The sequence below is a fragment of the Felis catus genome, chromosome D3 (genome assembly GCF_018350175.1).
Source record: "Felis catus isolate Fca126 chromosome D3, F.catus_Fca126_mat1.0, whole genome shotgun sequence".
Taxonomy (NCBI): domain Eukaryota; kingdom Metazoa; phylum Chordata; class Mammalia; order Carnivora; family Felidae; genus Felis; species Felis catus.
Genome location: NC_058379.1, coordinates 72,020,004 through 72,041,616, shown reverse-complemented (window position 1 = coordinate 72,041,616; position 21,613 = coordinate 72,020,004). Strand labels below are relative to the sequence as shown.

At 36.4% G+C, this 21,613-nt stretch overlaps 1 protein-coding gene across 4 annotated transcripts in view; it reads right to left on the bottom strand.

The window, feature by feature from the left end:
- DCC (DCC netrin 1 receptor) overlaps positions 1–21,613 on the bottom strand; it is a 1,150,608-nt gene that overhangs the window by 615,431 nt on the left and 513,564 nt on the right. For all 4 annotated transcript variants that reach the window (XM_045042312.1, XM_045042313.1, XM_019815281.3 and 1 more), the window contains exon 3: positions 11,882–12,166. In XM_045042312.1, coding sequence (XP_044898247.1) covers positions 11,882–12,166 — 285 coding nt within the window. The remainder of the gene's footprint in view (positions 1–11,881; positions 12,167–21,613) is intronic.

Genomic DNA, 21,613 nt, shown 5'->3' with positions numbered 1-21,613 from the left:
TATGATAGAATTAAGAACTATTCATAAAAATCATTTTTGTTCTTGCTATATGGGCACTGACTATTCATACCCAAATGGAATTATTCAGCTAATAGAACATGGCAAATTTTTCCAGTTAATTAATGAGCATGATTTAATCACATGAAATGGAATCAGAATTCCAGTTTGTAATACTCTATTTAATTAACTGGGTGATGGGTACACAAATGGTCATTTTATTTTTATTCTTTAAACTGCACAAATGTTTCATATGCTTCTATGTATGTGCTATATGTTTTAAAATGAAAAAGAGAGGAGAATGCAAGGGTAGAGACAAGAAAACATATTTGGCAATAGCTTTAAAATCAAACCAGCAAAAATTGATTTTTTTCTGTCAATTTATGTATTAAAAATAAACAAACAAACAAAAAAAGAAGCAGACCTCTTTAATATGATGTTCATGGAAGGTAATGCAAAAAAAAATTATGCAGCCATTTTTCTAAATTGATTATAAGCAGTCTGATTTGCTTAGACTAAAACCCAGTTTAACTTTTTCCTGTTGGTAAGGGGGTGGGAAATGTTCGCCTGAGTCTCAAACCTGATCTTATTCTCATCCTGGTGGCAATAAAGCTAATCCTCTTCAGAGGGCCAGAGGGTAGTATGTAACTAAAGGGAGAAGAATCGTGACAGTGATACTGCTCTCTGACATACACATTTAGATTGCATTTAAAGTGTAACATCTTAGCGTAACATGCTGCTTTTGCTTATGCTTCCTTCCTTCCTGCCTGCCTGCCTTCCTGCCTGCCGGCCTGCCTACCTTCTGGCCTTCCTGCCTGCCTACCTGCCTGCCTGCCTGCCTTCCTGCCTACCTCTCTGCCTTCCTGCCTGCCTTCCTGCCTGCCTGCCTACCTACCTGCCTACCTGCCTGCCTTCCTGCCTGCCTTCCTGCCTGCCTGCCTACCTACCTGCCTACCTGCCTGCCTTCCTGCCTGCCTTCCTGCCTGCCTGCCTACCTACCTGCCTACCTGCCTGTCTGCCTTCCCTCCTGTCTGCCTACCTACCTACCTGCTTGCCTGCCTGCCTGCCTGCCTACTTGCCTACCTGCCTGCCTGCCTGCCTATCTGCCCACCTACCTGCCTTCCTGCCTGCCTGCCTGCCTACCTGCTTGCCTGTCTGCCTATCTACCTGCCTGCCTGCCTGCCTTTCCCACCTTTCTAACTTTTTAAATGAAAAATCTGGCCAATATATTTGGCTTAAACTGTTATCTGAGTTGGAGAGGACTGATCCATAATCATTAGGAAAATGAATAATGATGTAGACAGTGGATCTCACAACTATGTGGTTTCGGGAACCACTGTACTCTTAAAAACTACTGAGGACCCCAAGGAGCTTTTATTTATGTAGTTTATAGCCATAAATATTTACCATATTGAAAGTCAAAATTGAGAGACTTTAAAAAATATGTATTCATTGAATATTTATTCACAATTTACCATAATATATGTATTTTTAACTGTATTAACTGTATTTTGTTTTTCCACAACAAAAAAATATTAGTGAGAAGACGGGTAGTACTTTACATTTTTCTAAAATTTTTAATGAGTAGTTTAATAGAGAATAACTAGACTGTTATGTTGAATAATGCATTTGCTTTGTTCTGGTATGTTTATCTGGTTGAATTACATGAAAATAACTAACCTCCAACAGATATGTAGTTGGAAAAGGAAAGGTGTGTTTTAACTGCCTTTTCAAATAATTGTAGATTTTATCCTTTAACACTACTCCAGTAAGTAGTTTCTTGAAAGTTACTTGTAACATGGAATCCGACGCCATATTAATAAACATTCTCCACTGCTATATAAAAATCCATTGCTCTGTCTTGGACTGTGAATAGATCTTTTACCCATGAGGGATTCTTGTCACATCAAGCTGCGGTCATTCGGGATGGCACAGTGAATTAGACAGATCTTCCCACTGTTGACACATTTCATTACACAGTATCAAAAATCCCCATTTGTTACTATTGTCACCAATCCCATCAGAAAGGCCTTTTAATGTTGTGATGCTGTCATGCTCAAGTGGCAGATACAAGTTTTCCAAATTTCTAATTTTAACTTAAAAGCTTGAATTTCATCCTTGGCAACAGATACTATTTTCCTTAAACTGACTGGCTCACTTTGTTCATTTCTGAGAAAATGTCTAACCAGTACCCAAGTCTGAATAGCTATAGTTTTTCCGTTGATTGCCCTTTCAAGCGAAAATGGTGTTCTATAAAAAAAAAAAAAAAAAAAAAAAAGCTAATTCAGCTTGAAACTCAAATGATCGCGAAAATAAAAAAATCAATGTACTTAGACATCCTTCATATGCATTTCCTCTTTTTATATGCTGAATATTAAAAATATATGCACTTAAGGATTAAGAATTAATAAAGTTAATAATTTTTCTCGCATCATGAAAGGTATTCTTAGTCAACATAGGGAAACAATACAAAAAAAAAAACCCAAAACTGTATGATCATTAAAATAGGTTTGACCCTGCAGATTCCCTTGTGTCTCGAGAAACAGTAAGAGTCCATAGAGCATACTTTGAGAACCAGTGTAGACACAGCTTCAACAAATTAGCCCATCTTCTGAGAAGAAGCCCATTTCCTTTCAACACGGGAATAGTTTTGCATCCTTGAAGTAGAAACTGATAAGAATAATGATTACTCTTCCTCTTCCTTATTATTATTGTTATTACTATTATTTCTGTTATTATCATTATTATTTATTTGCATTTGTGAGGGCGGTAAAAATCTTAACTATTTCCAATCACTGTCTTTCAGCAGTCGATTAAAAATCAACAGGACAACTGGGTGGCTCAGTTGGTTAAGGGTCTGAATTTGGCTCAGGTCATGATGTCACAGTTGATGGATTCGAGCCCTGCATTGGGCTCTGTGCTGACAGCTCAGAGCCTGGAGCCTGCTTCAGATTCTGTGTTTCCCTCTCTCTCTGCCCTTCCCCTGCTTGTGTTCTGTCTCTCTCTCTCTCTTTCAAAAATTAAATAAACATTTAAAAAAATTTTTAAATTAAATTAAAAAAAATCAAGAAGCATCTTGGACCATATAACCTGACACATTTACCTACATTTCACATATTTAGAAATAAAAACTCCACTGTCTTCAGAGCTCATTACCCAAAGAGACATGGGGAGGCACACTAGTGAAAATAGGGAGAGTATTTTCTATTTAAGGGCATTTCAATAAAAAAAATTCTATCAGACACTAACGCGGCCAAATTGAGTCTCTGAGGCCAGCTAGAAACTAAATTGGACTCTGCATTTGCAGGCCCGAATGTGTCAGGGCCACATGATTTTGTCTTACCTCATGATAGAAAACTGGACTGATTACATATGTCATCCAATGCTGGATACATTTTATACTGAAAGGTGACTCTCTTTATTACTATTCTAGGACATTTGATGTGACCAATGAGTGGAATGCATGCTCACCCTGCGATGACAATGACTTTCTTTTAATGGGGCCATTTTCCTCAATTATTGTTTATGGATCTCAACACTAAACCTGCATAGCTGAATCTCAAGAATAACTGAGGCAGAGAGAAATTTAATTATGGACTGTTGGTGTCTGGGCCACCAGACAAAAATACCGGTGTTCACAATTTAATAACTATCTTCCTCAAAATAACCAGCGCTTGCTTTTAATTTTGATGCTTCCTGAATACAGAACATTTCCCCCTGCCCTTATTGTATACTCTTTGGTTTTCTTTATTAAATGACTGACTCAATGGAATATCAAACACTTTTCCAATTGGAAATGAAAGGACACTGCAGGCGACAGTGGGGTATTGTCTTTGATTTCTTCCCAGGCATAAGAGTTACAAATTAATTTAACTTCACAGAGCTGGTTTCCTGACTGCATCCTCAATTTCAAGCTAACATACTGTTTACCTGCTGGCTCCGTAGCCATCCCCATCTAGTTTCGGGAAATTCAGCAGGTACCGTGTGCCTTCAAACCAAAGCAGATATAATAATATGTGCTCTGAGTGAAAAATTCCATCGAACTCCTTCTAACTCTGTGTTTAGAGTGTATTTTATTAAAAACCGGCTTAATCCAAGGTGATCACAGGAAAATCAAAATTTATTTAATAAAAAAAGAAAAGAAAACTCCATCTGGCTGAAAGCCAAAGAGCTTTGAACAGGGTAGGAGAAAGAAACCATTTCTCAGGAGCTAGTATTCATCCCTCTATGATTCTATTACTTCCCTTCCTCATTTACACCAATTCAGTACTAAAAATGACATTCCCTCTCTGTAAATATTCCTACATCTGTTCATATTTCCTCTTTCTTTCTCCATGTACACACACATACTGCTATTTGTAGATAGAATTTGGAAGAAGAAAGCAGAATGTCTATTCTTACCATTGGCATATGGCTGTATCCCTGTGTTTCACGGGCAAATTTTGAGTCTATCAGTTTCATTTTGTAGCAGGGTTGAAGGAAGTGGTTTTATATTTATAGAATGATTTTTTTTGTAGTTTTACAGCTGATGGTAGAGTCCCAGAAAACAAATGTTGCCATTATGATGTGTCAAAGTTAGTTTAGGGAACCCAGAAATCTTCATAATTTATATACATGCATAAAGCAGAATTTAAAATTTTCTAGAAAAGTAATGGATTATTTACTAGAACTTTTGTTTTTGATAAAGAACCAAAAAAGTACTTGCGTTATTTCCTATTTGGTCAATATTGAATAATAAAGGTATGCTCATTAACTCATGACTAAATATGTGTTTTTTATGCTCCAGGAATAAACTGATATCAAGCAGGACCAGAAAAGGAAGCTCCACCCATCCTTTCACTGATTTTTTGTGACTTTTGCACTAATAGGATATAGGTTGGGCTTCCACATATGCTCAGAAAAAGTGTCTTGTTTATGAGTCAAGGCAGACTGCTGCTCTCTTCAGTCAACTACCCTAGGGATGATAAGTGTCATAATCCTAGTAAATGCAGAGCTGACTATATATCAGCCCCAAAAGACTCTTGGGAAAGAAATACTCTCTCTTTGTCAAGAAATCTTCATTCCTCCTTACAGAGAACAACCTCAAGTATATTGTTTTTGCTTTTGACCTTGTATGAAATAGCAACACATCAGGGGATGGAAGTTTAGAGGAGATCATATAAATAGTATCTAATATCACTCAAGGTCCAGAATGAAAATCGAAAAACTAGTGGATCTAGTGAGGGAGAGATCACTAGTAACATTAGAATGACAGACATGGTAAGAAAAAATGCAACCAATCCCCCAGTATTTCAAGTACTTTTAACTTGGAGTCCTGGAGTAGGTTGATATCCCCAAAACAGCACTGAGGGATGAAGACTTTTTTTGAACAAATTCAAGAATCAAACACATATTGTCTACTTATCCACTGTAAGTCATCTTAGGCTTACTAACATACAAACTTTAGGCTTACTAGCATATAAACTTGGTTGCATCTAAATGGAATTTCATCAACTCTTTAGGAAATACTGATTATCTTTACTGTCTTACATTTGTTAAAAGACCTGACCTGCAAAACTAATTCTAATATAGCATGACTATCCACTGGTTTCCATGCTCTGTTCAGCCCCTGTTCTCAAAGAGGGCAAGCCAAAGCTATTATGGTTGGGGGTAAAGGGGTGGAGCACATCATGATATGCAACTTGGTCATTTCACTGTATGGTCAGTGGTATACAATAGAAGTTATCTTATTTTCCTTTGGTGTGCTTTTTATGACAATATAAACCACCTCAAAACCATTGTTTTTTTAAATTAATTTAAAAGTAAGACAGTCTCATAGTTTATGAGATTGATTTTTGACCATTATTATTGTGTTTTAGCATGGCCTCATAGTTTTTAACAATTAGAGTTTGTCTAGAAAACTTGAACTTTTAAACACTGTGATTGCAATGGCAGAGTTGGAGATGAATGTGGAATGAAATAATAAATGAGAGTCTTGGTAGTGAGAAAATTTGGAAAGACTGCTCTAGACCAACCTCTTCTCTTAAAAGACAAGGAAATTAAGGATTTTATAAGATTCAGTGAATTGGTAATACCTAATAAAGATCGAATACCAGAAGTCTTATTTATCTTCTAACTCATTCCTAAGCCAGTGCCTCTTGCAATATTTTATACAGTAAAAAAAATAATGTTGACAGAAAGTTGGGGTGAAAATCATGTAGCAATGTATTACTAAAGAAACAGTTGAAGTATAGTCTGCCTTTTAATAGACATGAAAAGCAAATGCAGAGACAGATGATACTATGGATAAACAGCGTTAAGTATGTGTAATTAACTACCACCAAACAAATGAACACTTAGATATCCAGAATCTAAATCAGGTAATTTACAATCAGATAAATAATATTGACATGAGAATCAAACTGCTTAAGACTGAAATTTCTAAAATGCCAAAGTAATTACAATAGTTAATAAGGACTTAGCAATTACAGGCATTGTATTTGGCCTCTTAAGTTAAAACCTCATAACCACTCTAATAAATAAGTAACATTACTCTCTACATTTTGCAAAATAAACAAAGATTTAGATAGATAACCTGTGCTAAATTGCACCACTAGTAAGTGATAGGACTGAGATTAGTACTTAGTCTGGTGTCATACTCTATGCTTTTAGCAATTTATTATAATAATATTTCAATTGATCGATAGTAACTCAATATGAAATAGATCGTGGTAATCCACATGCTGACTCCTTCATGCAATCTGAATTAAATCTGATTTACTATTTAGGAAACATGGTTCAAATACAATATAGTCATATTTCATTCTTTTCTAAGTACACGTAAGAGAGAAGCAGAAAAATCCATTTTATCCAACTTAGATCTATGAAAGGTGAATAGTATTCTGTTTATAGCACAGCATAAGAAATAGTTTTATTCAAAACTAACCTAAGTAAAAAGGCAGACTATGGGAAAATCCTTTAGTGCAATGAAAAACATTAAGTATGGTACAAAAATACCAGGTTATAAGTTAATTCTATTTGCTCTTCACTTTCTTATTCCTACTTTTCTGTGAGTGTGTTTATATCATGATACATATTACTGAAAAACCTTCAAGGATGCCAACCATGAGTAAAGTGAATAGAATCAAGTCTAAATTTCTAGACACGGGATTCAATGTTCTCCATAAAAGAAGTTCAACTTCTCATTCCAGATTTATCATCTGCTATCATTCTACAAATGGTTATCATCTGAATATCTAGAAAAGGAATAATCTCTACAAACAGTCTGCAAATTTTCCACCTAAAATTGACTTATCCCTTGTCCGTGCTGATTTGGAACTAAATATGTTTACCTGAATTTACAATTCCTTCCCTTATGTTAGTAATATGGTTACATGAATTAACTGTCTGGCTCAATGATACATTTAAAAAACAAAGATGGGGCGCCTGGGTGGCTCAGTCGGTTAAGCGTCCGACTTCGGCTCATGTCATGATCTCGCGGTTCGTGAGTTCAAGCCCCGCGTCAGGCTCTGTGCTGACAGCTCAGAGCCTGGAGCCTGCTTCGGATTCTGTGTCTCCCTCTCTCTCTGCCCCTCCCCTGCTCATGCTCTGTCTCTCTCTCTGTCTCTGTCAAAAATAAATAAACATTAAAAAATTTTTAAAAAAACAAAGAATGTGTCTTCTTTGTTTTCTCTTATAGACTATTATTCTGGGAAATTATAAAAACTAATGGTAGCAAAATGTAATTAATTTTGAAATATAAGCAATATTCAGTCAAACCAAAAAGTTTTATGTATCCATCAGTAATAGATTCTTGGTGATAAACACAGTTCTGAAACTATTTTGTTTTAAAACTATATATATATATATATTTTTTTCCTTTAAATAATATGAATTTTGAAATGTTTTTTGTTAAAATGCATTTCAATGAAAATAAATATTAGAGAGAAAAATCATTCAAAATATACTTTAGTCCAATGTATTCCATTAAAAGCCAATGCTTCTAATTGTATAGATATTTAGAGTTCAGGTCTTTCCAAGACCCAGAGTCATTTAATTGCAGCTAAACGAATGAACAATAGATTGGATTACCAATTGATCAATTCAATTAGGCCATTAAGAAAACTGAAATAAGAGCTCCAATGTATGGGCCAGTTATTTCACTCAACCTAGTACCCAAAGCAGATTTATAATTCAGCAATTCAATCTACTGCTTGGCACTCAGATGTCATGAGAACTAAATAAACTGAACCTGACAATCCCAGCGGCCCCTCAATACCTCATACATTCTCCATCACGAAATGCTTTAAACCATCGCAACCTTATTCAGTACTGTATTATCAGTATTTCAAAACAAAACCCCTTTACAACAATTTAATACTAATTTACTCTGTTACATTACTCTGTTAAAAATGTACAAGTCCTTACAAGCAAGAATTCAATTTCTGCCTTAAAACATTAGTCAACACATTAGTTACCAATTTCCCTAACTTTGAATGAAATAAGTAATTATTCATTTAATCTGGAAAGTGTAAAATGTTATGGGGAAATCTCATTTAAAAGTCTATAATTTTTCTTGAACACAATAGCACCAATTACATCCCCAATCTCACAGAAAAGTGTGACTATCTAGATTTTACTGAGCCCAGACTCCATTCTCTCCCTCATAATCGGTATGTTTCTAAGACCTCACCTTAATTAAGATCTCCTCTCTCATCTTCATTTCTCAATCCTGCCTGATAGCCTTTTAGTAGCCACTGTTGGTCAATTCTCTCCAGGTTAACGCCCCACATTCTACCTTAACTTCATTCTTCCAGTTTATCTTCCTTACTTCCAGTTTGTCCCCTCCAACACATCTGTGCCCTATGACCCAGTTAAAACAACTAAGTGCAGGTCCCCTGAAAAGCTATTATATCTCCTTTCTCTATGCTGTGCTGATGCTGTACTTTTGTCCTGGTGTACACTTCTTTGCTCTTCATAACTGGCACCTGGTGTTTCTCTCTATGTAAGGGAATACCACTGTTACGTCCTTCACAGCACAATCCACTTTCATTGTCTATTTTCCCCACTACACTATTGCTGTCTTAGGGCACAGTCTCCCAAGTTTGTATTCCTAGCAACCAGCATGATGGCAGGTCTATAAAATTCACTGGACAGTTTGTTGAATAAGGTACTTGTTTAGTTAGTTAGTAAATAAACTGAAATAAACTGAAATTGCTCCTTGAAAGGCAACATTTCAAAACAACTCTTTGATTCTTAAAATCTGAATTTAATAGAACTCAGTTAACTTGGTGATATTGGGCATCTGATATATAAAAGGGGTGACTTTTATTTTATATAAACTTGAATAAGAACATCAAATTATATATGAATTAGTACTAGATAACTTTCTACACACATTAGTGTTTATGTTTAAAGCTAACCCAAAAACAAATAACTTCATCAGTAGTCAAGATGGTACTTAAATGACCATGAAGAATATATTATTTTAAAGAGTGGTGACCATTCAGAAACCACTTTAATGCTTCTAAGTCATGTTAATACTTTGATGGTTTTCTATTTTAATTGACTCCATCTTACCTGATTAAATAAGCATTAGAAGAGAGAGTGGGTCATCTATGTATCTAATTTATTACTTCCTCAGATTGGTACTTATAGAAAACAGAAATTCATTCAGAAGGGATTAGCACAATTTTAAAAATGAGAAAACCATAAGCGGCAATTAAAAGAGGCTGGGATTGGCCATTCATTCATTCATTCATTCATTCTCTCATTCAATTTTGCACTCACAGTGGATTTGTGTATTTGACCTCTAAAGCAACTTGCAAACTCAGGGATAAGTGAAACAAACATATGCTCCTACAGCAGAGCACTTATGCGGTCAATAGCATGTGAGACAGGCTTAACCAAGTATGACAACAGTGTGTGTGTGTGTGTGTGTGTGTGTGTGTGTGTGTGTGTGTGTGTATTACCTCAGGTCATAAATCCTTTTGGAAGCTTATATTTGAAATGATAGAACTCGGAGAAAATTTCTCATTGTATGTAATGCTTTAAAAAAATACAATTTCCATTCACATAAAAAATGCCCACACACCTCCAAAGTATACCAACATATTCTTGATTTTCACCAAATTCACAAGATGAAATTTGGCTTTAAATAAATCTCCATGGATTAGAATGCAAATGTGTTTTACAAGGTGAATAAATAAATGTAAAGGGTGATCTGATGCTTATGTCTCTGTGTCTTTCAAAACTTTCCACTTCAGATTTAATATTTAATTAGTCCAACTTTATCCCTTAATACCACTGGAAAACAGACTTTTCACTCATATTAAGATAGCCTAACATAGTCTTGCCAATTTTCTGTGTGACTTACCTAAGCTTCCCATCTGATTGACTTAGATGCATTATTAAGGACATATGAATATAAATATTTAAAATTTTTGTGTATCTAATGGATGACTAAATAAATGCATGTATGTGTTGGGAATAAATGCTACATTAGCATCTGTCACTGCCTAGCGGATGAAAGGAAACAGTGGTGCTGATGGTTATTGACATGTATAAGTCAGTATCCCTGTGACTGATGGAGGAGAGAATACACAAAAGAATTAGAAGAGGTTTCAGAGATGTCCTTATCGTAGTACCTAGATATGTTCAAATTGCCAGTTTGCTTTTGAAGTGGACTTAGGAATATCAGCCTCTCTGTAGCTGAAGGACTTGTGATAACTGCACACAGCATGTGGAGACAAAAGCCAACATCAGTGCTTTGATAGGAAGTCTGTCACAATTACTCAAGTGTGTGTCTTCTTTGTGATTCTCACAAGTAAGTCTCTGTAAACCCTATAGTGCGATTAAATGGGAAAGTAGATACTACATAGATAGAAGATAGTAGCAGTTATTGGAAGAGAGAGATGTTAGAAAATATCCAGTCTAACCTCTGGTTATGTAGGAGAAGAAAAGGAGCCCAAAGTCTTAGATGTGCCAGATAAGAGAAAGGAAGACAAGAGGTAGAGAGAAACAACTTCCTTTATCATAATATCAGTCACACTTTATTGTAATGACTTACATGTCCATATTCATCCAGCACTCTAATAAGCAAGACTCTGTGTCAGTCTTAATCATTGCCATATCCCTGTACTTAGTCCAATGTTTCTCAGAAATGAGTATATGAATTGACGAGCAAATGAATGTTCAGTATTAACCTGGGGAAGGTTCTTAACCTTGCTGAACCTCACTCTCATCCTCTGAAAATGGGGATAATAATAACTACCTCTTAGAATGTTATCACAGGAAAATAAAATAATACATTAAAAGTGCTTAGCAGTGGGGTTACCTGGGCGACTCAGGCAGTTAAGCTGCCTCTTGATTTTGGCTCAGGTCATGATCTCAGGGTTCAAGGGGTGAAATCCACGTTGGACTCTGTGCTCACAGCTCAGAGCCTGGAACCTACTTCAGATTCTCTCTCTCTCTCTCTCTCTCTCTCTCTCTCTCTCTCTCTCTCTCTTTCTCTCTCTCTGCCCCTCCCCTACTTGTGCACATTCATTCATTCATTCATTCATTCTCTCTCACTCTCAAAAATAAACTTTAAAAAATGCTTAGCAGTGAACTTTATGCAATGATTTGTATATTAATAGGATGAGTGAATACATACAAAAATGAAGCCAAGTATAAGGAAAATACCTGTTTCTCCACAAACTTCAACTACAACACTGGGAAGAATAAGGAATGCTTTTGGCATACCCTCATCTAATGACTCACTTAGAAAGAAAGAAAGGAATATGAAACAAAACTCCTGAACAGTACAGAACTTAAAAAATAATTACAAAGTATTCATTAAAGGGAAAATCGTTGTTCAAACCACTTCAAAGAATATAATTCTGCTCTTTATTGAGCACAGCAGTACCTGACAAAATCCTGACTTCTGCTTCGTTTCCTGTTCTTGAGCTGGCTGGATTCCGGGCTAAGCATCGATAGATTCCAGTGTCCCCAGGTTGAAGTCTGCTGATCTGCAAGGCTCCAGAGGGCAACACCACCACTCGGGAATCACCTGGGATGGGAATCAGGTCTTGTTGGTTTTTTTGCCAATGTATTGTTGGCATAGGCTCCCCAATAACCTCACACTTGAGTAGCACTGTGTCTCCCATAAAGGCCGTGACAGATTCTGTCTGCGATAGGAACCTCAGTGGTCCTAGGGGAAAAACAAAGAAGGAAGGACAAATCTTTCAGATAAGGTACAATAATCACTAATAAAAATAATCACACCTGTACTCTTTGTAGAAAATTGTATTTTATATTTTGTCCAATTTCATCTCCTTTGCTCTTTATATTTTATGCATCTGACATTACAATAGTTTCTGTGGCTAAAAAATTGATAAAGATATTGCCATTAATCTCTAGAAGCTTACTATTTTGTATTATTCATTCATAAAACAGTCTTGTAAAATAAACACAGCAGGCAAGGTCATCTTAACTTTAGACATGAGGGAACTGAGGTTCAGAGACATAAAATTCCACAATTCTGCAAATAAGACCTGGTTCTTTTGAATCCTGGTCCTTTGTGCTTCCTAGTACATAGCTTTGGACAAAGGACTATGAAGTTATGGGGATTCATGAAGGACTGGCCGTCCTGCTTAGCTTAGAGGAATTTCAAGAAAGATGGGGGACATTAACCACCAATTGCAGTAACAGAAAACACTCTCATAGGAGTTGACTGCTTAAGGTAAATGATCATCAGTATTTTCAAGTTTATGGTTGTGTTATACTGAGAAAATGAATTAGACTAGTTTTTGTCTCTAGCTTGGCTGGGCCACCTACTCTGTATAAGTTCTTTGGTAACTTGTTTCATTTCTATGGGCTATAATAACATAGAATAAGAGCCAACTCAACTCACACAACCACTGTGATGTCCATATACAATAACAGGTGAAAAAGATGCAATCATATGGATGATTAAGCCAATGTAGGGGAGAAAAGAAATGATGAAAGTAAAATTAATTAATCATTACTGAGCATGAACACAGTGAAAGGAGCCTCCTCCATCATGATGTACATGAGAAGGGTAGGAAATATTTAGATTCTGCCCTCTTGAATCCCCTTCTTGTGAACAGATGGATATTTATGACCACAGTGCTTTGACCATGAAAACTTTTAAAAAATGATTACAAACACATTTGAATGAATTATGCCATCACTGATATAACATTGGAGATTTTATTTTACAGTTAATTTCATTAAATAATTTTAAATTCTTTGAATCATGTTTCGTTTATTACAGTTATATTCTAATATTTTTATTTTCATTTTAATCTTACTGGAGTTGTTTTCATTGTGTGTGTATTTCACAATAAAATTTAACTCATTCATCATTTACCTCAAGTTTTTCTGATCATATTTTATGTTACCATGATTTTTTTTTAATTTTATAGATTTGTTTTCACCAAGTCAAAATTTTCTAGGTCCAGGTCCAAATTTTAACAATAAATTTCCCACCAATATGTAGTCAGTAGCCAATTCTACTTGTGCTCAGTTTGAATTATTAGTTTTATTTTTTGGTCTATTAATTCTCACAAACTTTCCCTACAATATGATAAAATTTTTGTTTCAGTCCAAAGGGGAAAGGCAAGATGACTTACTTAAAACATAATTTAATATGGGAAACAATCAGAAAGGCTGTAGAGAAGTCACCTTCCCTAGGTGAAAGTGGAATTTCATATTTCTTTCAGGGATTATAATATTTGAACTGCCAGATAACTGAATCTATGAAATAGGAAATTACATCAATATTGCATGTGGAATAGGTAGAAGCTGCCAAAGATGGTTTATCACTCATTATATCTCCACTCACATTAACAGGCCTGCAGATCTATAGAGGCAATATTAAGTTTGTTCTTTAGTAAGAATGATTAACCCTAGACCATACAGAACCATTCATACTTGTGGAAATATTAATTTATCAGTCAAAATGTATCCCACACATAAGGTACTAAAATTAATCATCTGGATCCCCAGTTAGGGCTCTGAAATCTGGATGCCTGGATCTGGTTATCTCAACACTACAAATATGTCTACAGGGGGTGCCAGCTGCATGCATAATTCTATTTTTATTTAGTATTCAGAATTAATCTAGAACTATGCTGGATTAACTGCTGAGTAAAGAGACCAAAAGGATTCTGCTAACTTATGTCCTGGCTAAAGAAATTGTTCAAAGTCCAATTTCTATACTCCTTGTAGTGTAGTGTCTAGAGTCTATTCAAAAGACGTACATTAATCTATAACCAATTGGCTAAAATGTAGATTTAAAGCATGTAATTAAACAGAGAATGGCTTGTATACACTACACAAGGCAAAACTGCAATGAATAGTTAGCCAGATGTTGTGAGGGTTTTTTTTTTTAATTTAATCATTTTCTTCTTGGCCTCCACTTCTAGTATTTTGTTTTGTAGTTAAGGAAATATGGTTGGGAATAATTTATCTACACATACAAATTATATGATTTATGCAACACAGGTAATAATAAAATATTTTGAATAAGTTGATAAAAATATCTGGATACTTATGTATATTCAACTATATGGTCTTGTATAAGTTATATACATTAGATAAAATTCACAATACTTATTTTACATCTAAATGTCTGTGGTGATCCAAAAACCCATTTACTAAATTCTCAAGTATAGAATAAAATATTAAATGAAAGGGCATAAGCATACCTTAGGGATATTGTGGGTTCAATTCTAGAACACCATAATAAAGTGAATATTGCAATAAAGTAAGTAAAATGAACTTTTTGTTTTGCTGGCTCATATAAAAGCTATGTTTACACAATACTGTAATCTATTAAGTGTGCAATATTATTATGTAAGATGCTTTAATTGAAAAGTACTTTATTGATAAAAAAAAATGCTAAGCATCATCTGGGCTTTCACCAAGTTGAAATCTTTTTCCAGTAGGAGGGTCTTGCCTCGATGTTGATGGATGCTGACTGATCAAGGTGGTGGCTGCTGAAAGCTGGGGTGGCTGTGGCAATTTCTTAAAATAAAACAACAATGAAGTTTGTTGCATTGATCAATTGTTAGTTTCACAAATAATTTCTCTGTAGCATGTGACGCTGTTTGATAGCATTTTACCCAGAGTAGAACTTCTTTCAAAATTGGAGTCTGCCCTCTCAAATTTTGCTGCTACTTTTTCAACTAAGTTTATGTAATATCCCAAATCCTTGATTTTCATTTCAACAATCTTCATAGCAGTGAAGACCAGGAGTAGAATACATCTCAAGAAACTACTTTCTTTGCTCATCCATAAGAAGCAACTCCTCATCTGTTGAGTTTTATCATCAGATTGAAGCAATTCAGTCATATCTTCTGGCTCCACTTCCAAATCTTGTTCTCTTGCTATTTCCATCAACATCTGCCGTTACTTCCTCCACTGAAATCTTGAACCCCTCCAAGTCATCCATGAGGGTTGGAATCAACTTCTTCCAAACTCCTATTAATGTTGGTATTTTGACTTCTCCCCATGAATCATAAATGTGCTTAGTGGCATCTAGAATGGTGAATCTCTTGTAGAAGAGATTGACTCTGCCCTATTGTATCAGAGGAGTCACTATCTATGGCAGATTTGGCCTTACAAAATGTATTTCTTAAATAATAAGACTGGGAGGTCAAAATTACTCTTGATCCATGAGTTGCAGAATGGATGTTGTGCTAACAGGCATGAAAACATTAATCATATTGTGCATCTCCACCAGGGCTGTTAGGTGACCAAGTGCATTGTCAAAGGGTAGTAATATTTTGAAAGGAGTTCTTTTTTTCTGTGCAGAATGTCTCAACAATAGGCTTAAAATATTTAGTAAACCATGTTGCAAACAGATATGCTATCATCTAGGCTTTGTTGTGGCATTTACAGAGCATAGGCAAACTAGATTTAGCACGATTCTTAACAGCCCTATGATTTTCAGAATGGCAAATGAGCACTGGCTTCAACTTAAAGTCACCAGTTACACTAGCCCCTAACAAGAAAGTTAGCCTGTCCTTTGAAGCTTTGACTTCCCCTCTCTAGCCATGGAAGTCCTAGATGGCATCTTCTTTCAATAGAAGGTTTTTTTTTTGTCTACATTGAAAATCTGTTGTCTGTTGTAGCCACCTTCATTAATTATCTTAGCTAGACCTTTTGGAGAACTTGCTGCAGCTTCTGTATCATCATTTGCTGTTTCTCCTTGCATTTTGATATCATAAGAAAGGATTCTTTCCTTAGACTTCATCAACCAACCACTGCTAGCTCCAAACATTCCTTCTGAAGCTTCTTCACCTCTCTCAGTCTTCACAGAATTGAAGAGACTTAGGGTCTTGCTCTGGATTAGGCTTTGACTGAAGAGAATGTTGTGGCTGGTTTGACCTTCTATCCAACTGCTAAAACTTTCTCCCTTGTTGGCAGTCAGGCTGTTTCACTTTCTTATCATTTGTGTATTAACTAAAGAAGTACTTTCAATTTCCTTTAAGAACTTTTCCTCTACATTCACAATCTGGCTGATTGTTTGGGGCAAGAGGCCTTGCTTTTGGCCTGTCTTAGATTTTGATATACCTAACTTACTAAACTTGGTAACTTCTAGCTTTGGTTTTAAAATGAGACATGAATGACTTTCCCTTTAACTTCAACACTTAGAGGCCACTAGAGGGTTATTCATCATCTAATTTCAATATGTTTGTGTCTCAGGGAAAAGGGAGCCCCAAGGAGAGGGAGAGGATGTGGGAATGGCCTGATGGTGCAGCAGTCAGAACACACAGAATATTTATAGATCAATGTTTGATGAGCGTGGTTCATGGCACCCCAGAATAATTACAATAGTAACATCAAAGATCACTGATCACAGATAAGCATAACAAATATAATGATAATGAAAAAAGTTTGTAACATTGTAAAATTACCAAAATGTGACACAGAGACACAAAGTGAACAAATGCTGTTGGGAAAATAGGGCCAAAAGACGTGGGTGACACAGGATTGCCACAAACCTTCAATCTGTAAAAAAATATACAGTATCTATAAAGCCCAATAAAGCAAATTGCAATGAAACAAGGTATGCCTGTACTCAAACTTATACTCAACAACCAGTTCCTTTATGTAAACTTCAACTAGCTGGAAGAATCATACACAGGACATAAAATTGTATGTTAATATAATTAGACTTAATGAAATTGGCTAATATTCCACATGTTTTTCAGTATGCACTCTATGATGATTTCAGATTTTAATAAACGAGGTCAGAATCACATCCGATTTAAAATTTAATGATGTAATAATGTTTGAAACTTTCAAATAGTTGATTATTTGACACAGTGAGAAATTATAAAGCTAATCTGTAGCTTTTTCTTTTTGTCTCTGCAAAGCAAACCCAGCACATCAAAAAGCAATTGTAAGTTTACAAGGCTCTCTATGGCTTAAACTAATGCTCCCAATATTGTACCGAATTCTAGCACTCACATCTCTTGGTGCTGTAACAACCCAGCAACAGTATTAAGAGAAGAAGTTATAGGCTATCACCTCAGTACTTCATTTTCAAGGCATGAGTATGAGCACGTAGTAATGAACATTAAACTCACTGTAACTCGTAAGAATGAAATACAGTATTTTTGGAAGAGCCATTTAATGCTCTAAGGCAATACAAATGATTCCCATGTTTCATTCATAGAGAGATACAAGTATAATTTTAACTACATTCTCATGAAAAATAGCTACCTGATCCACAAGAGCCTTTTTTTGGAAAAAAAAAAAAGTTTGGCTTAGACACATCTGATCCACTGTAATCAAAGCACAAGTGGTCTTCTTACCTCTACTCTTTTCTTGTCTTAATACATTCCAAACATAGTAAAAGGTCAGTGTTCCTACATCACCAAAGTTTTTGCTTTACTTAAGAACCTCCAATCTCCCCCAAATTTTCCAGTATATTCTTATACCCCAAAAGCTGGTACCCAGGAATATAGCACAAGGCACCTTTCGGGCTCAACTTCCACAACTCCTATAAAACAATTCTTGATCTATTGAACTGGTCTACTCCCTAAGCCTGGCTTCCTTTTAATTGTTTTTCTCATATCTCCTCTAAAAACCAAAACCAAAAGCAAAACAAAACAAAACAAAACAAAACAAAACAAAAACCTCTATCCTTACATCTACCTATCAAAATTGTGGTTTTCTTTTTTTTTTTCAATATATGAAATTTATTGTCAAATTGGTTTCCATACAGCACCCAGTGCTCATCCCAAAAGGTGCCCTCCTCAATACCCATCACCCACCCTCCCCTCCCTCCCACCCCCCATCAACCCTCAGTTTGTTCTCAGTTTTTAACAGTCTCTTATGCTTTGACTCTCTCCCACGCTAACCTCTTTTTTTTTTTTCCTTCCCCTCCCCCATGGGTTTCTGTTAAGTTTCTCAGCATCCACATAAGAGTGAAAACACATGGTATCTGTCTTTCTCTGTATGGCTTATTTCACTTAGCATCACACTCTCCAGTTCCATCCACGTTGCTATAAAGGGCCATATTTCGTTCTTTCTCATTGCCACATAGTACTCCATTGTGTATATAAACCAAAATTGTGGTTTTCTTAAGGTACTGATTCAAGGAGCACCTGGGTGGCTCATTCGGCTAAGCACCCAACTCTTGGTTTCAGCTCAAGTCACAATTTCATGGATCGTGAGACTGAGCCCCCCTTTGGGCTCTGCACTGTTGGCATAGTTGGAGCATGGTTGGGACTCTCTCTCTCTCTCTCTCTCTCTCTCTCTCTCTCTGCCCTTCCTCTACTCATCTGAGTGCACTCTCTGCCTTTCTAAATAAATAAATAAATATTTAAAAAGTTAAAAAGCATTGACTAAAAAAATTTCCTTTTCTCTAGTCTTGCTTACGGTAAATCATCTCACAAATCTTTGGAATTTTTACAGCACTGATAACTTACAGATAATATGACAATATCAGTTGTACCAATAAAAGCCCAAAAAGTGTTTACATATTTGTATATGTGAGGGTTTTCTTTGAGGGAGGGTATTTTATTTTACATCTCCAGAGTATGTCAAATATCTACAAAATACACAAATATTTGTTGAGGTTCTATGTGACTCTAAATGTTTAAAAAGAGCATTGCAGACATCCAGATGTTGATCACTGCATTTGAGTGTTGGTTCTATCACAATCTAACATACTCAGTGGCAGTCTGGGATGGTAAAGAACACACATGGGTGCCACATTACCTAGGGTCACTTCTATGCTTCACCATTTAACCAGCTCACCGTTTAACCCGACTTCAGACAAGGTGTCAGTGTTACCATTTGCACTATCATAAATCACCTTACCTAATCCTCACAATAGCCCTATAACTGTGTCCCTAGTTTACAGACAGAAGTAGAATAGGAGCAAAACTCATTCAAATGTTTACATTATGTACATTAATTTTTAGTATTGAATTATTATACTTCTTAACACACCTTATTTTCCCAACCCATGATAATGTTTCAAGGGGAGTTTCTTCTATAGATCAGTACCCCTGCACTCCTCAACCCCCAAAGAGCCACGTAGTGCTGGGTAAACTCTGTTGTTTAGTAAGTACATTCTACCCTGGGTTGAATTCTCAGAGACCAACTTTGGCCTGAAATACTACACTATTAAAAATAGCATACAGGGGCGCCTGGGTGGCGCAGTCAGTTAAGCGTCCGACTTCAGCCAGGTCACGATCTCGCGGTCCGTGAGTTCGAGCCCCGCGTCAGGCTCTGGGCTGATGGCTCAGAGCCTGGAGCCTGTTTCTGATTCTGTGTCTCCCTCTCTCTCTGCCCCTCCCCCGTTCATGCTCTGTCTCTCTCTGTCCCAAAAATAAATAAACGTTGAAAAACAATTAAAAAAAATAGCATACAAACTTTTTTCAAAAAAACAAACGTATTTTTGGTACTTTCATGGAAGGCTTCCACTGTTAGCCTTGGTTCTGGGAAAGGCTGTTTCCAAGAATGAATTGCACTCAAGCTTTCAACCTTCCTACTTAGTCTGGCCCAGGATGCTTCAGCAGTTTTAAATCATCTAGCCACGCCTGGACTCGCTGGAAGTGTTCCCTACCAGTGAACTTGCAGGTTCACATAATATCTGTACCTATGTGCATTAACAAATGCCACCACTTATTCCGGAGGGATTCATTTGGGAACTATTAAAAGGAGAGAACATACTGCTTTGAATTTGGAAAAGTCAGACATGTATGGGAGCTTCATTTTATCCCCTGTCCTAGAAATGAGAAATACAGCACTTATAATTCAAATTTTATCAGTTCCTAATAGTCAGCAAAAGTGGCTGGGCTTCAGTATCAGAAATTTTACTGATGTCAACTACCCTAATTACAGTTGTACAGTAAGCCTTAAGTGTTGTTAGCAAGAGATACACAACCACTATGCAAGAACCGTGGTGAGATGGATTTCACCCTGTTTATTGTGGTTTTTGTACAAGATCCTTCAGTTTTCCTTTAGTCTGAATTTTAACACTAAAAGGATTCATTAGGGGTTCACTTATACACGTTACTTTGTAATGTTGCTCAAGGCCTTTAAACAGCCATAACTACAATTCTTTTCTAAAATCTTTACTACCTACCCATGCAAGGAGTGAAGGTTTTACTCTTTCAAGCCCTTCAGTAACACAGCACTTGAATACCTGGGATTTAACAATGCCAGTTCAGTACCAGAGTTCTCAGCTCCTCAGAGAGGCCTCCCCCAAGCCTAGATAGACCCAATCATCTCTAGATGACTTTTTTGCACCATTTACTTCAATTGTAATTAATTAACTATGGAATTGATGTAATAACCATCTCCCCGGTTAATCCATAAATTCCAAAAAAGCAGGGCTAGGTCTATTATATTGTGCACTCTGAGCACTTAGCACAGTGCATGGCATATGGTTGTCCATCAAATATTTCTGAATGAAAGAAAGATGCATTATCCACAAAATAATTTGTTTAGGCAAATATCATAGGGTCTAACCATCGGGAAGTCTAGGAAGGACATCAATGGCTAGGGAGGAATAAAGAGAAGGAGAAAGTATCTCTTCAGGGGGCATGATAAAGAGGAAAGTCTTATAAACATACATGAAGCCAAACCATAAAGGCTTTCATTTGAAAAGGGATTATGTTTGGGCAGTGGCAGGGGGCGGGTGGAGAGAAAAGAAGCTCTGCCTAGTTCATCCATGAACATTTTTACCTAGCCTCATAAGTTTAAACTGTAGACCAATGATATACATTTTAAATGAGATTTCCCCATCCTTTCTTCCAAATCAGTGTCCTTGGGAACAACGTTATCAGTGGTCCCCGGGCCAGCCCCTACCCAGCTGGGACAGCCTGGGCTATGGCTGCCGCCATCAATCAGATTCCAGCCAATACCTATTTCCTCAGGAGCTAGGCACACCAGTAACTGCTGGCTGTCACTGAGGCAGTAGAAATGTTAATAGCAAAAGCAGCAAACATTTTTCATTTAGGCTTTTCCTTTGTGATGCTAAAAAAATGAGGTAAAATATCACCATGGCAATGAATGAAAAGCTGCTAAATCTGCAGGGACATCAAAAGTGCTAGGCTCCCAGAATTAAAATAATGAGAACAATAGTCTCTCTGGACCCTTCCACCCA